This window comes from Muntiacus reevesi, chromosome 3, assembly GCF_963930625.1.
Source record: "Muntiacus reevesi chromosome 3, mMunRee1.1, whole genome shotgun sequence".
In the NCBI taxonomy this organism is placed as follows: domain Eukaryota; kingdom Metazoa; phylum Chordata; class Mammalia; order Artiodactyla; family Cervidae; genus Muntiacus; species Muntiacus reevesi.
In genome coordinates, this window is record NC_089251.1 from 10,200,022 (window position 1) to 10,212,812 (window position 12,791).

The 12,791-nt window shown below is 54.9% G+C and overlaps 1 protein-coding gene across 6 annotated transcripts in view; it reads left to right on the forward strand.

Annotated features, from left to right (window-relative positions):
- Positions 1–8,858, forward strand: part of MAPKAP1 (MAPK associated protein 1) — a 229,363-nt gene extending 220,505 nt beyond the window's left edge. For all 6 annotated transcript variants that reach the window (XM_065928444.1, XM_065928446.1, XM_065928447.1 and 3 more), the window contains 2 exons: positions 3,624–3,721; positions 8,308–8,858. In XM_065928444.1, coding sequence (XP_065784516.1) covers positions 3,624–3,721; positions 8,308–8,433 — 224 coding nt within the window. In that variant the 3' untranslated portion in view covers positions 8,434–8,858. The remainder of the gene's footprint in view (positions 1–3,623; positions 3,722–8,307) is intronic.
- Positions 8,859–12,791: the final 3,933 nt, after the last annotated feature.

Consider the following 12,791-nt stretch of genomic DNA (forward strand, 5'->3'; position numbering starts at 1 on the left):
CAGTGATTCCATCTACCCAGACACCTCCGGTGGAAATTTACCACGTAGCATAAACTACTCATGGTTATTGATAGATTCATTTCCAGAACTAGGTCAATTAACTTGAATCTATGGGCTTCGGATTGGGTGAAATTATACAAGTGTGAATTCTGCTTATTAACTATTCTATTGTAAAAGCATTTCCAAGTCCTGCCACAGTTCCTTCTCTACAGTTCTCAAGGCGATCCCTTTCTCAGCATCCTTTTTGCCCCCATCTAGCTCAAAACCACGTGAGTGTGCTCCTACCTAGAGGACTGTGGCAGTTGGTCCCCCAGCCTCTAGGCCCTGGGGAGCCAGGGCGAATGCCCCAAAGCACAATTTGACCATTTACCGCCCAACTTAGAGCCCACTCGTGGCTCCCTCAGCTGGGAACGCAGGCATTCCCCGTGTCTGCCCTGTGTCCCATCACGTCCTGCCTGTCCACTGCTCAGAGCGCCATCTGGAAGGCCTGCTGCCTTTTGTCCTGCAGGTTGCTCTGTCCTTACCCTGTTACATCCTTCTCCACTCCACCTTTACCCAGCTGACCCCCCTTCCTCCTCTAGAACGGCTCAGACGGGCGTCGGCTTCTGTAGGAAACTGCTCTGATGGCCCTTCTGCCTCCAGGCCAGCCCGCTCCCCTGGGGTCTCCTGCCGTCTCCCTGTGATCCCCTTCCTCGTCCTGCTCACCGTCCTAGTCTCTTGGTGTTCCTGGTGTTCACCCCTCTGGCCCAGGCGCTCCTGGCAGGACGTGAGTGAGTCAGCCTGCCCTTCTGGCCACCCAGCAACTCAGGGATCCCTGGAGCAAGGAGAAGAGCCGCAGAACGAAAACTCCTGGAGCGCCTCGGCCACACGCTCCAGGGCGCTGGCAGGGGTGACAGTGTGACTCTGGGTTAACTCGAGCTCGCTGCCCCCCCAGTCCTCCCACTGAGCAGGAAGGAGCTGTCTGCGGGGATGTCCCCCCACACCCTAACCCAGTTGTTGCCTCTGTAAGAGTCGCTTGAGGGCCGATTTGTTGAATTCTGATGCAGGCTCCCCAGATAGCGTTCTCTGTATCCTCCTCCCGGAGGATGTGAATGTTTCCCGGAAAGGACAGACAAGTCCGAGGCTTCAGCGACATGGGGTGCACTCTTCATCACTCCCACTTGCTTCCCTCTTCCTTGGGGGTCTGGAAAGAGCTCTGGGGACAGACGAGGGACACTCACAGCCTCCAAGCTCAGCATGACACACACAGGGGTATATTTGTAGTCTCCTGACCCAAATATGCTGCCATCCCAGAGACGTGCCGTGGGACGATAGTTTGGTTTTGTCTTGTGGCTGGTGTGTAGGTGGACCACAGGCCTCTTTCCATGAGCCTGTGTGATCCCGGGGGACAGTGTGGAGGCTTCCATCAGAGGCCCCAGGCCCCTGCAGACCACATGTCACATGTGCCGTGTGTAGGTCTGGCTCGTCCTGAAAAGCGCCCGCTGGACAGGTTTTTAATGGTGTCTCAGTTGTTCAGGCAAAAAACGCTCTGGTGACTGAGGTGTTTTGTCAGTGACGAGTGGGAGCAGGTGGGATAGACAGTCCGTGAGATCACTTATCAGAGTGGTCAGTGAACCCCGAAGCTTCGGGTCCACGGGTCTCCCTAAGACCTTCTGGTCCTTTGCAGCCCCAGGCACTGGAGTCTGTGTCTGCCGTGGCCAGGTGTCAGCAGTAAGGCCTCCTGGAGGGGGCGTCTCTGTTCGTCCTTCACAGCCCTGTGACCTTCACAGACATCTCTGCTCGGTCACGGCATGGCCATCAGAGAGATCCGCATTGTTCTAACACATGGCCGTATCATCACCGAGACTCAGATAGTTCCAAGCTGAATCCTATGAGATCAAGGAATACACGCGCGCGCGCCCTGACATACAGATACACCCTTTTAACATGAGATCCACTTCTCAGAAACAGGTAATTTATACATTCAGAAAATGATGAACTTTCAGCTAAGAATTCTAATATTTCAGTACCACGATTGAGAACCAGGCTAAATTTGTCAAGTGACCGAAAGCAAGGTTTTTCAGAAATTATTAGCTAGTTTTTTCAATATTGAATTTGTAGTCACGATGAGTATATCACCATGATGTTTCCAGGATAAAATACCGGCACTTTCACTTTTCTGGCCCCAGACGTTCAGCATATATCAGTTTATTTGGGGAGATCTGAAGAATTAGCTACTGTAAATAAAGTTTCCAGGAAGGTTTCTCCGGGAAAGAGGTGAACTTACAGTAATACGGGTGATATATTATTAATTAATAACTATGACCAGCCACTGCTTCAATTAAAAGGACAACGGATGAGAATGCCTAATAGAAAGGATATGCTGAATTTTAGTCTCAGGAGCATCAAAGTCTGCAGAGCAGACGGGGGGAGCGTTGTGTCTGAGGTTGGCTAGCAGGAGGCCTCTGGGAGCGAGGTGTCACCAGCTGCCCCTTGGTCTGGGAACGTTTGCTGAGCTCTGTCTGACTGCATATCTCTGGAGCAGTGCTCCCTTGGTTGCCAGAAGTGGAAACCCACTTCAGAACAGCTCAAGGAGAAAGAGGACTTTCTGGGACGGCCACAGGGGTCTCCCAGAACCCAAGGACAGCATGCCCTCATGGCCAGGCAGAGCGTCACGCGGGGCTGACGCGGGCAGGCGCCTGGAGGAGGGAATCTGATTGGCACATCTGGCCCCAAGGACAGCCACAGGGGGTGTGGACACGGCTGCAGGTGGCGCGACACGTACGCGGGTTTCTCTGATGGCCGAGCACTATGTGAGAAGATGCCTAGGAATGTATCCCGTGGAGGTGCCGGCTGAGCTGGAGGGCCAGCATGGGCAGGTCGTTCAGAGACAAGTTAAGCGGGGACATCCCAGGTGTGGACAGGTGGGTGTGTGCAGAGCCCCCGGGCTGGTCTGTGGCACCTGAGGGTGGTAGAGTGCGATGAAGCCAGACCAGGAAGCAGTCCCAGAAGTGACAGGGTTGCCCTGAAGGTGGTAGGAAAGGGGTGCAAAAGAACTCAGATCTCTGGGGGATTCGAGTGCTCGGAGGATCCGGCCTCCTGAGGTCAGTCTGCTGTGTAAGGTGGCAGCTTTCAGAGCAGCCTCTCCGTGCCCTCCTCTGCCCCCAGCCCACCCATCCTCCCAGGAAATGACCAGAGGCCTTGGGAGCAGCCTCCACACGGGAGGGGTCACATGACCCGGACTCCCCCCCACAAGAGCCGGCCCTGGAGACCCTCATAATCGCGTTACTATCGGCCTTTCCCCTTCCTGTTGCTCATTTATTTGACTTTAAGCACAGTTATTTTATTTTTAGAGTAATAATTTGGAGCTAATTGGCCTTCTACCTTAAAAAATACCACCATCTCCATGTAATCACCGTGTGGGAGCAGTTCCGTAGAGCCTTGCACCCACCCTCTCCGCTGTGGAGCGGGACCTGACGCTCCCTCCCTGCCTGTGATGACGAGGTGAACCGCTCCAGGAAGAGTGGCTGCCGGGCAGCCTCCGCCTGCTGCCCCGGGAACTGGATGATAAAAGGAGACTCTGGGGGCCTCCCCCGAGGTGATCTACCAGAGCCCCTCACCCTGCCTTTTCTCTCTCCCTCCAGGTCACGCGATATTTAAGCTCACGTATCTAAGCAATCACGACTATAAACACCTCTACTTTGAATCTGACGCTGCTACCGTCAATGAAATCGTGCTCAAGGTGAGTGTTCCTGCTCGGCCCAGGCCCAGGGTGTGCAGGGCTGCCCGCACCCCGCCTCCCACCCCCACCCCGCAGCACTGGTGAGGCTCCCAGGCCAGTTCTGCAGAGACGCTCCGCTGCCTGCAGGTTGCCCAGCTGGTGCTCACCCAGGCCTGGGTCATAAGTCAGCTGCTCTGTGCTAAGGGGCTCCCACCCCTCCAGTGTGTGACTCTGGCCAGTCACATCACCTCTCTGGACCTCTGTTTCTCCTCCTGTAAGATGGGGATCATGGTAGCTACTCTGCCTCACCCCACCAAAGCGCTGCTAGAGACAATATTAAATGAGATGCAGTGAACCTACCTACCTAAGTGATCATTCGTTTTCCTCTTAAGAGTAAACGTCATCAAGTATTAGTAATAGTGGTAATAGTACTAAGATATACTGAAGGGTCGCAAGGTGCAGGATCTGAGCCAGGCACTTGACCTGTCCCATCTCAAGGAGCCTTCACACCTCTGTGAGGTAGTGATATAAAATCATTCCCATTTCCTAGATGAAAACTGAGGCTCAAGGGAGAACTAACTCAGCCAGGAGTGGGACTTGGCAGAACCGCAACCTGACCCCAGGTTTGGGAGATTCTAGAACCTGTGCTCCTAAGGCACCAGGTGTGCATGGCATGCAGGAATTGAACAGGAGATTTCAGTGAAATGAAATTGTTTCACAGAAACATTTTGCATCCACAAAAGATTTTCAAAAGTGGTAGATGAGAATTAAAAGGATAAAGCTGCCAGGAGGAGAATTGAGAGCCGAGACAGAGTGGCGTGACCAGTTGGATGGAAAGCAGAGGGTTTCTAGACGACCCCCAGTCGGAGCCCGTCAGAACAGCCAGCGGGCAGTGCCTGCCTGGAGTGCTTGAAACCAGCGATCTAAGAGTTACCTGCCTGGGCATCCCCAGGCCGCCCAGGGAGCACGTGCCACACTCAGGGGCCAGGTAGAGAAATACTCCCATTACCCTGTCAGGGCTGGCCTTTTTTTTATAGCCAGCATTAAAATATTCAAGACTTGAGAAGGATTCTAGTAAAATTATCATCCTGTGTTTGACATCAAAATAATTTTCACAACAGCAGATTGATGACAGAAACACAAGTTTATGACTTCAGTGCAAGACTGCGGAAGAACAAGTGCAGAGAAATCATTTTCCAGGACCAAACGTTCCCTGGAAGCAGATGCTTTTCTGCAAAATCCCCGAGGCCTAGCGCCTTCCCTAAATTGTCTGTTTTCGTATGAAAATGCTTGTAGAAATATTGCATCGTGCTCGAGTCTCCAGGAGAGTCCCAGCCTGATTTACTTAGAGAAGCTGATGGTCGCGATCCTGATGGAAGATTAAATTTCACGTCTCCGATCTCAGATTTTTAAAGCAGTTTCAATACTTAGCCTGATCTGCCATTGCCACTGTCTTCCTGGGGCTTTGCACCAACACTCAGTGACTGTTGGCCCCAGTTAGTAGAAATGCTTCCATCAGAGGTTCTGCTCAGGTTGGTCATAGACACCAGTAGCGTATGTGGTAGTTCTAGAATTAAGGAGTTTCACATAAAACGAGAGCTTTAGACTGAAACGGAAAAGAGGAAACAAGGGTGAGACGCTGATGTCAGACCATTACAAATAGGCAACTTGCCATCAAATTATTTTTACCTCATTCTGTTTTTCCCCATGGGACCCATTTATTGAGCACCAACTGTCTACGAGAACTTTTATGTACATGATCTCATTTCATTCTCACAACTGCCCTGCCCCATGTAGACATTATTGTGTATGTGCGTGTGCACTCAGTCAGGTCCGACTCTTTGCAACCTCATGCACTGTTAGCCTGCCAGGCTTCTCTGTCCATGGGATTTCCCAGACAAAAATACTAGAGTGAGTTGGCATTTCCTCCTCCAGGAGACCGTCCTGACCCAGGGCTCGAACCGGCATCTCTTGTGTCTCCTGCATTGGCAGGTGGATTCTTTACCGCTGTGCCATCTGGGAAATCCGTGGACACTATTACCCCACTTTATAGATGAGAATAGAGAGGCCCAAGGCTGCAGAGCACACAGAGGTAGCTCGCACCCAGCTGAGCAGTCGCAGACTGCCCCCTACCCCACCCCACCCGAGATAGAGTTGAGCTAAGCCATGTGTGGTCCCTAATTCTGCAGGCTTCAAGATGACTCTCAGAGGAATCATTGGTCTCTTCAGGTTGGGTTCTTCTCATGATCAAGTGATGGAGGCTGTGACTTTATTGACCATGAAAACTCCCTATATTTTTATGCCTTAAGCTGTAAAATGCATTGAAAGTGAAACACTCTATAGTGCATAAAATTGTGCAAGTTTTAAGCCACAGCATATTAACCAGCTAATGGCAGACCAAAGGGCGTTTTTATCTTTTGATTATTACATTAATCTTCCATTAAAATTATCTATGTGATTATCACAAAGCACTGAAGATAATAAATTTAGGAAATACTTGGCCTGTTAAGGATCATTTTTAAATGCTTATGTCAAGTTACATGTGCCAAAAATACACTGAAAACAGTAGGCTGGCTGATTGTGCAAACAATTGAGTCCAAAGATTGCTCTTATTAAGAATGATAAAACCCCTCCTTTCTATGCATTGTCTGCGGTGTCCCACGTCATCACTCGGCCCTGCCGGCCTCATGATTTATTGCTCTCAGCTGGTAACTTGGCGAGGCAGCGGGCTGAGCGTGTCAAGCCTTCTGTATTCAGATACCAGCCCTTAACGCCTGCTGCCGGCGACTATCAGAGCAGAAAGTTTGGAGGGGACACTGTGATGGAGCCCCAGCCCCATACGAGCCAAGCTGTTTAAACTGCTTCCCCCGAGCACCTTGCTTCTTCCTCCATCAGCAGAGGCCTCTCTCCTCGGGGCAGGACACGTGGCCCTCAATGTGGAATCAACAGAAGGGGTGGCTCAGTTCTCTAGCCAGGAGTATTCAGGTTTCTAACTTTCAGATCTTTGAGGTTGGAGAGAAACAGTGTTGGTTCATAGACAGGCCCAGCCAGAGGGCTGCTGGGGCAGTGGGACAAGGGGAGTCTGAGGAGATGAGGGGGTGGGGGCTCTGAGAAGGCGGGGAGCCGGAGAACTGGTTCAGGTTCTAACCCAAACTCTTACTAGCTCCGTAACCTCAAGTAAATTACATTACCATTCTGCGCCTTGGTTTTCTCCTCTGTACAGTGGGGACAACAATAGCAGCCGCCTCCTCCTAAGGCCGTTGTTGTTGTTTAGTTGCTAAGTCATGACCGACTCTTTGCGACCCCATGGACTGCAGCATGCCAGGCCTCCCTGTCCCGCACCATCTCCTGGCGTTTGCCCAAGTCCATGTTCATGGAATCGGTGATGCCCCTCAGCCACCTCATCCTGTGCCGCCCTCTTCTCCTAATGCTGTTGTGGGGGCTAAATGAGCCCGTCCTTGAAAAGTGCCCCAAGCACTGCTGCTGCCATGAGCCCTGCCCAGCCAGGGGCTCACCCTCACGCCGGGCACAGGTCCAATCCCAGGACTGCCGCCCTTCCCTGGCCCCTCCGCACCTCGCCTTGTCTGGCCCGTCCGCTTCTGAGTGGCCATGGACACCCCCTTGCTGCGTTCCGCTGCTGTGCCTTGATGCATGCTGGTTCTCCCCATCCCTTGTCCACCCCAAGCTCCTATTTATCCCTCAAAACCCAGCTCCTTCATCCCCTCGCAAGACTTCCCTCCCCACACGTCCCCATTAGTCACTGTCCCCATTCCTTTCTGCTCCTTCTGTATCTGTTGTCACACTTGTTCTGTTGGTCGCTCCCCAGGCTGTGAGCTCCTTGGGTCAGGAACCAAGTCTTAATCCTCCCTCTGCCACTTGAGCCAAGCATGGGACGAGGTTCAGACAAGACAGGGACTCAGAGCCAAAGATGATGGTGGCAGTGACCACCCAGCACGGGGGGTCTGAAAAGAGCCCGGGAGACCTCAGGGGGAGCAGTAAGGTTGGCACTTGGGAGGCCCAGCTGTGCCCCTGCCCAGGGTTCTGACGGTGCCTGTCCCCGCTCTGGCCATGACCTCCTGGTGATCCAGGACAGCTCGGTCCCCTTCTCTGAGCCTGTTTCCTGTTTATCAAATGAGCCATAGCTAGTGGGGCGCTGTGAGCTTGGAAGTACCCCAACTACCGGGAGGCTGAACACAGAGCCTGATTTTGGTTTGGTTTTCATCCCTGTGACATCTTGTCTTTCAGATGAGTTAAGCAGGGTTCGGGGAAGTTGTGTGCGAGCCCAGGGTCGCACGGCAGGCGGGGATAGAACCAGGGAGGTTCTGGGAGGCGGCACATGGTACGGAGGTAACTCAGGCCCAGGAGTCAGAAAAGCTACACCAGGGACTCACAGGCCTGCACAGTCACGTGTCTTCTCCAGGCCTGTCTCCCCGCCGTGCGGTGGGCTTCGAGCCCACCCCGCAGGGTCGTGGTGATGACCGGACTGTGTACTCAGGGGGAGCACCAGACCCAGGGCGTGCCCAGCCCAGGGCCGGGCTCTCCCCTCGCTCGTCCTGGGTGAGCAGAGAGTGGCTGGCGAGTGACGGCTGTGTCCGCTTGCTTTCTAGGTTAACTACATCCTGGAATCGCGAGCAAGCACTGCACGGGCTGACTATTTCGCTCAAAAACAAAGAAAACTGAACAGACGCACAAGCTTCAGCTTCCAGAAGGAAAAGAAATCAGGGCAACAGTGACAGCGGCCTCCAGCTTCAATCTGTTGCCGGAGCGCAGAGCCGCCTGCTGGGGCCAGGTGGCTCTTGCCCACCCTGTGTCCTGCGGTCCTCGGGGAGGCCAGCTTCTGGCTCACGGGAACAGGGCTGGTGGGCTCCAGGGGAAGGGGGGGCACTCCCTCGGACAGAGCTGGGGACATTTCCACGGGACCGAAGCCTGACTGACAGTGGCTTCGCCGAGCAGTGCCCGGGGCCGGACGACACGGCGAGGAGCCCTGAGAGGCCCTGCCATCTTCACTGCCTGACAGCCCGCGCGAGGATGTACATAGTTGCGCCCAGACGTGTCCTTGCAGCTTGATCGAATTTCCTAAAACAACCGAAGAACAAAAGTGTACATTTCTTTTTTTTCCTTCTTCTTCCTTTTAATAAACTCTTTATCATGGTTGGTATGACGGACCATTCTTTGGGGCAGGATTGATTATGTTATTCTCTTTAAAATCTGCTCCCCATATTGAACAGGCAGATTGGAAAGGCTATGGCTCGATTTTTCAAAAGAAATGTTTAGGGTTTAGTCAATAGTTTTAACTATGCCATTTGTTTAAATGAGCGCGTTGGTCTGAGGATAGCATCTTACTGAAGTTCGGGAGGGGATGTAATGATGTGTGTCCGGGGCTGTGCCACCCTCCCCTTTGGAAGCCTTCTCTCCCCAGCTTCTCCGGCACCTCTGACTTCAGGAAGGCAGGACTGCGTGTCAAGCTTGGGGCGCGGGGAAACGGGGGTCACGCCAAGCTGCTGTTTCCTCGGGAGCCAGGCTGAGTTTGAGCCAACAGTCAGGCCCGCACCTGGGCTTGCCCTGGACTCTGAAGCCTCTTCTCTCTTCACAGTGCCTGCCCCCTGGTCCCAGCAGCAGGAAAGTCACTGCTTTCACTTGATCAGAGACCTCGGGGTGTGGGGAACTGCTGCCAGGGGTCCCGCTCCCGGGGGTGGGGGGCAAGGGAACGGGCATCTGCTGACACACACCCCTCGGGCCAATCTGCTGCCTCGGCGGTCCTTGCCAGCCTCTCCAGGGTCCCTCCCAGTGTGAAGTCCTTCCGCTCAGTCCCCGGCCAGGGTGGCAGGACGGAGGTTTCACCAAGGAACTGCATTTCAAAAAAGTTTCTTTAAATTGTCCTACAGGAAGCAACGTGGCTGAAACAGCCTCTGACAGTCGAGGGTCCGTTTGCACAGGGGCGTCCCAGTGAATTCCTCCTTCATTCTGATCTTTGTTCAGCCAACAGAAGCACCCTTTTCTAATGTCTTCCATTGCTACCCACCCCAGAAACAAAAGAAATATTATTTGTAGCTTGCTATCTGTATTTGAATTTTTAGCAATTTTATATTTAGATATCTTTGAAAAATATAAATGACTAATTTGGTCATTAAATCTTGTGACATATTCAATATTAAAATAAAAGTCATAAACACCTTCTTCTGCGTATTGCTTTGAATTCTTGAAGTCTTGAGCGCATGTTGGTAAAGAACGGCGACCACCATGGATCGCGCTGGCTGGTGACGTTTGCTGACAGTTGATGTACTGAGCGACTCTGAAACGCTCCGTGGGTCTCCTTTAATCCTGAGCAAGACAGGATGATCCTCTTCACTCAAGGGTGACATTGAAATCATCACCTCCTTCCATTACAGAAGCAACACCATTCTCGTCTCGTGGAATACAGCTCACGTGCAGTTGACACACAACACACACTTGAAGGAATAATTTAAGAGAAACACTAACCATTGCCCAGGTCCACCGAGACTGTTAAAATCAGTTTTCCCTCGGCTTCTCTCACACCCCATACCTGGATTTTAAAATAAGACCGTGAGCATCTCTCACCTGTCTCCCGGCCTTTACCAAGCAGCTTGGCACACCCGGGGTAGACTCAAGGGACCCAACAGGCCCTGCCCACACCCAGCGGGTCCCCTGACCTGGCCCCAGGGCGGCGCACTCACTAACCTGATGGTAACTCAGGACAGGGCCTTTACCGAGCCTGGGTGGCTGTGTGCCGGCCCCTCATGAGTATGCACAGGCCCAGGTGACTGCAGCCAGCCTCGGGCAGGTCCTATTACCTCCACCATTCCAGGGATGAGGACTCGGGGCTTGGCAGTGAATGAATGGGAGCTGTGCCCTGAGACTCCGGGCCTGCCCTCCACGGCCACAGGCTGCAGACCTGCCGGGCGCTGCCTCCCTGGGGCCTCAGATTCCTCATCTGTTAGTGCAAGTGCTGGAGTAGGTGGCCCCTGCAGACCCTTCTGGAGAATGTCCTGAATGTCTCAGAATCACAGTGAGCCCAGACTTCCTTCCAGAGGTTTCTGTCCTGCACAACCTCCAGGAGCTCCACTGCGTCTGGACAAGAATCGGAAGAGCTGAGGAGCGCTGAGCTCGCTCCATCCGGGCCCCTCCCTGGAGCAGCAAGTGGACGTTCCGTCCCAGGTTCTGGTCCTCGGCCTGCAGACAGGACGCTGCCTTCAGGTCAGCACTTGCCCTCGCTGGCCTCTTCGGTCTCCCCTCACCAGGACTCCTCTGCCCCACGTGCCGGGCCTCTCTTCCCCACCCAGAGCAGTGGCTCCTCCCGGGTCCCCAGGTCCAGTGTCCCCGCTGCCGTCGGAGGCCCCTCAGCTCGGTGGAGACCATGCTGATGGCCCTCCGAGTCTTCTCTCTGAGGGTTAAAAAGCTGGAGGGGGGTCCCCTCTACTGTCACGTCCCTCAAACCTGCCAGCGGCCCCCTGGGGTCCCCAGTTCCCCAGCTGAAGGACTGGGAGACCTCAGGACGGAAGGGAGCAGAGACCCGACCTGGTCACCGTGACGCTCGCAGCCCGGCGAGGCCGAGGGACGGCGGGTAACCCCCCAGGCCACCCCGCAGTGAGCACCGTGCAAGCCCCATGGGGACCAGCCTGGGCCTGGCAGGTGCTGGTGGAGAGACGGGCAGTGGGAGCCACGGGGGTGGGGACCTGGAGACCTGAGACGCGGGGGGCAGCAGACAGTGCCAGGCAGCAGACAGCGCCAGGCAGGCCATCTCGTCAGGCCCCTGGCAGCCCTGCTGAGCGGGACAGGGTTGGCTTCTTGAGGCCCTGCAGCTCCCAGGGGGGAAGGAAGCCCCCCCACTTCCCAGTGTCCCCGGGAGGAGACGCTGTGGCTTCACCACTGGGCCCGGTGTCAGCAGCATCTGAGCTTCCCCAACAGCGAGGTCGGCGCGGCCACGGGGGCCGGAGAAGGGGCCCTGAGACAGGATAGGAGTCAGGACGGGGGGGTGGGTTGATGCCTCTGCCCCGCCACCGCCCCCAGCCTGCTCCCCGTGCCCACATGGGTGCCCTGAGGGACCACCGCGGCCTCCTGGCAGCCCTGGCAGGACGGTCCCAGCTCCTGGCACGGCTCCCACCACCTCGTCTGGTGCTTCCTAGGGCTGTGCGCCTCCTTCCAGAAGGAGAAGCCAGAGGAAAGGAAGGAGAAAGCAGGGGCTTCCTGGCTCGGGGTCAGAGGGCTCAGGAGGCAGACCGGGGTCAGAGCCTGCCCCCACACCCGCGCCCGTGAGCTGAGCCTCCTCGCTGCGCACAAGCAGCAGCACCCACCCCAGAGCCTTGCGGGGACCACGGGCCGGGCATGGCCTGGGTCACAGGCTCCACGGCCTGGCCCAAAACCCGGCCCAAATCCCAGTCCTGTACTCAGCGGCCTCGCTTCTCTAGGTACAAGGCCGGCTCCTCTGTGCCCCGTCTGTATGGTGGGCTGAGATGCCCACTTGCTGTCCTGGAAGCAAGACAGACAGTACATGCCCAGCGCATGGTGCGTGAACCTCTGACAAGTGGCCACACGATGTTAGCATCCGTCATCTCACTTAGTCCAATTGCCCGGATACCATGTTCTCCTCCAGCAGTGCCCTCCCTGAGAGGGGACCCAGCCGGGCCTGAGCTGTCCCCTTCTGGAGTTCCAGAGTCCAAAGAAGCTGCCATGACAACCGCCAAGACCGGCTTCCTCGGTGTCAGGAAGGGGGCCATGCAGGAGCCAGGCTTTGGCCCTCTGCCCTGGGGACAGACGGCTGGATTTGGGGGCCCTGTGCTGCAGGCCTGCATCCTGCCCAAGTCCCAGAGCCAGCCTCAGGGGCCCTGCCCTCCTGTCCTTCCTCACCAACTGATTCCGTGACAGGAACCCTCACTGAGCGCCCTCCTACGAAAACAGACACTGGGGTTGGGCAGACGGTGTTCAGATTTCAGTTCTATTTCCTGGTTGACGTGTCCTTGGATGAACTAGTTTACTTCTTTGAGCCTCAGTCTTCTCTTCTGTAAAATGGGACAATAAAGCCTTCTTCAAAGGAGAATTGTGAGGACTGGATGAGTTTACTAGGCCAGATGGG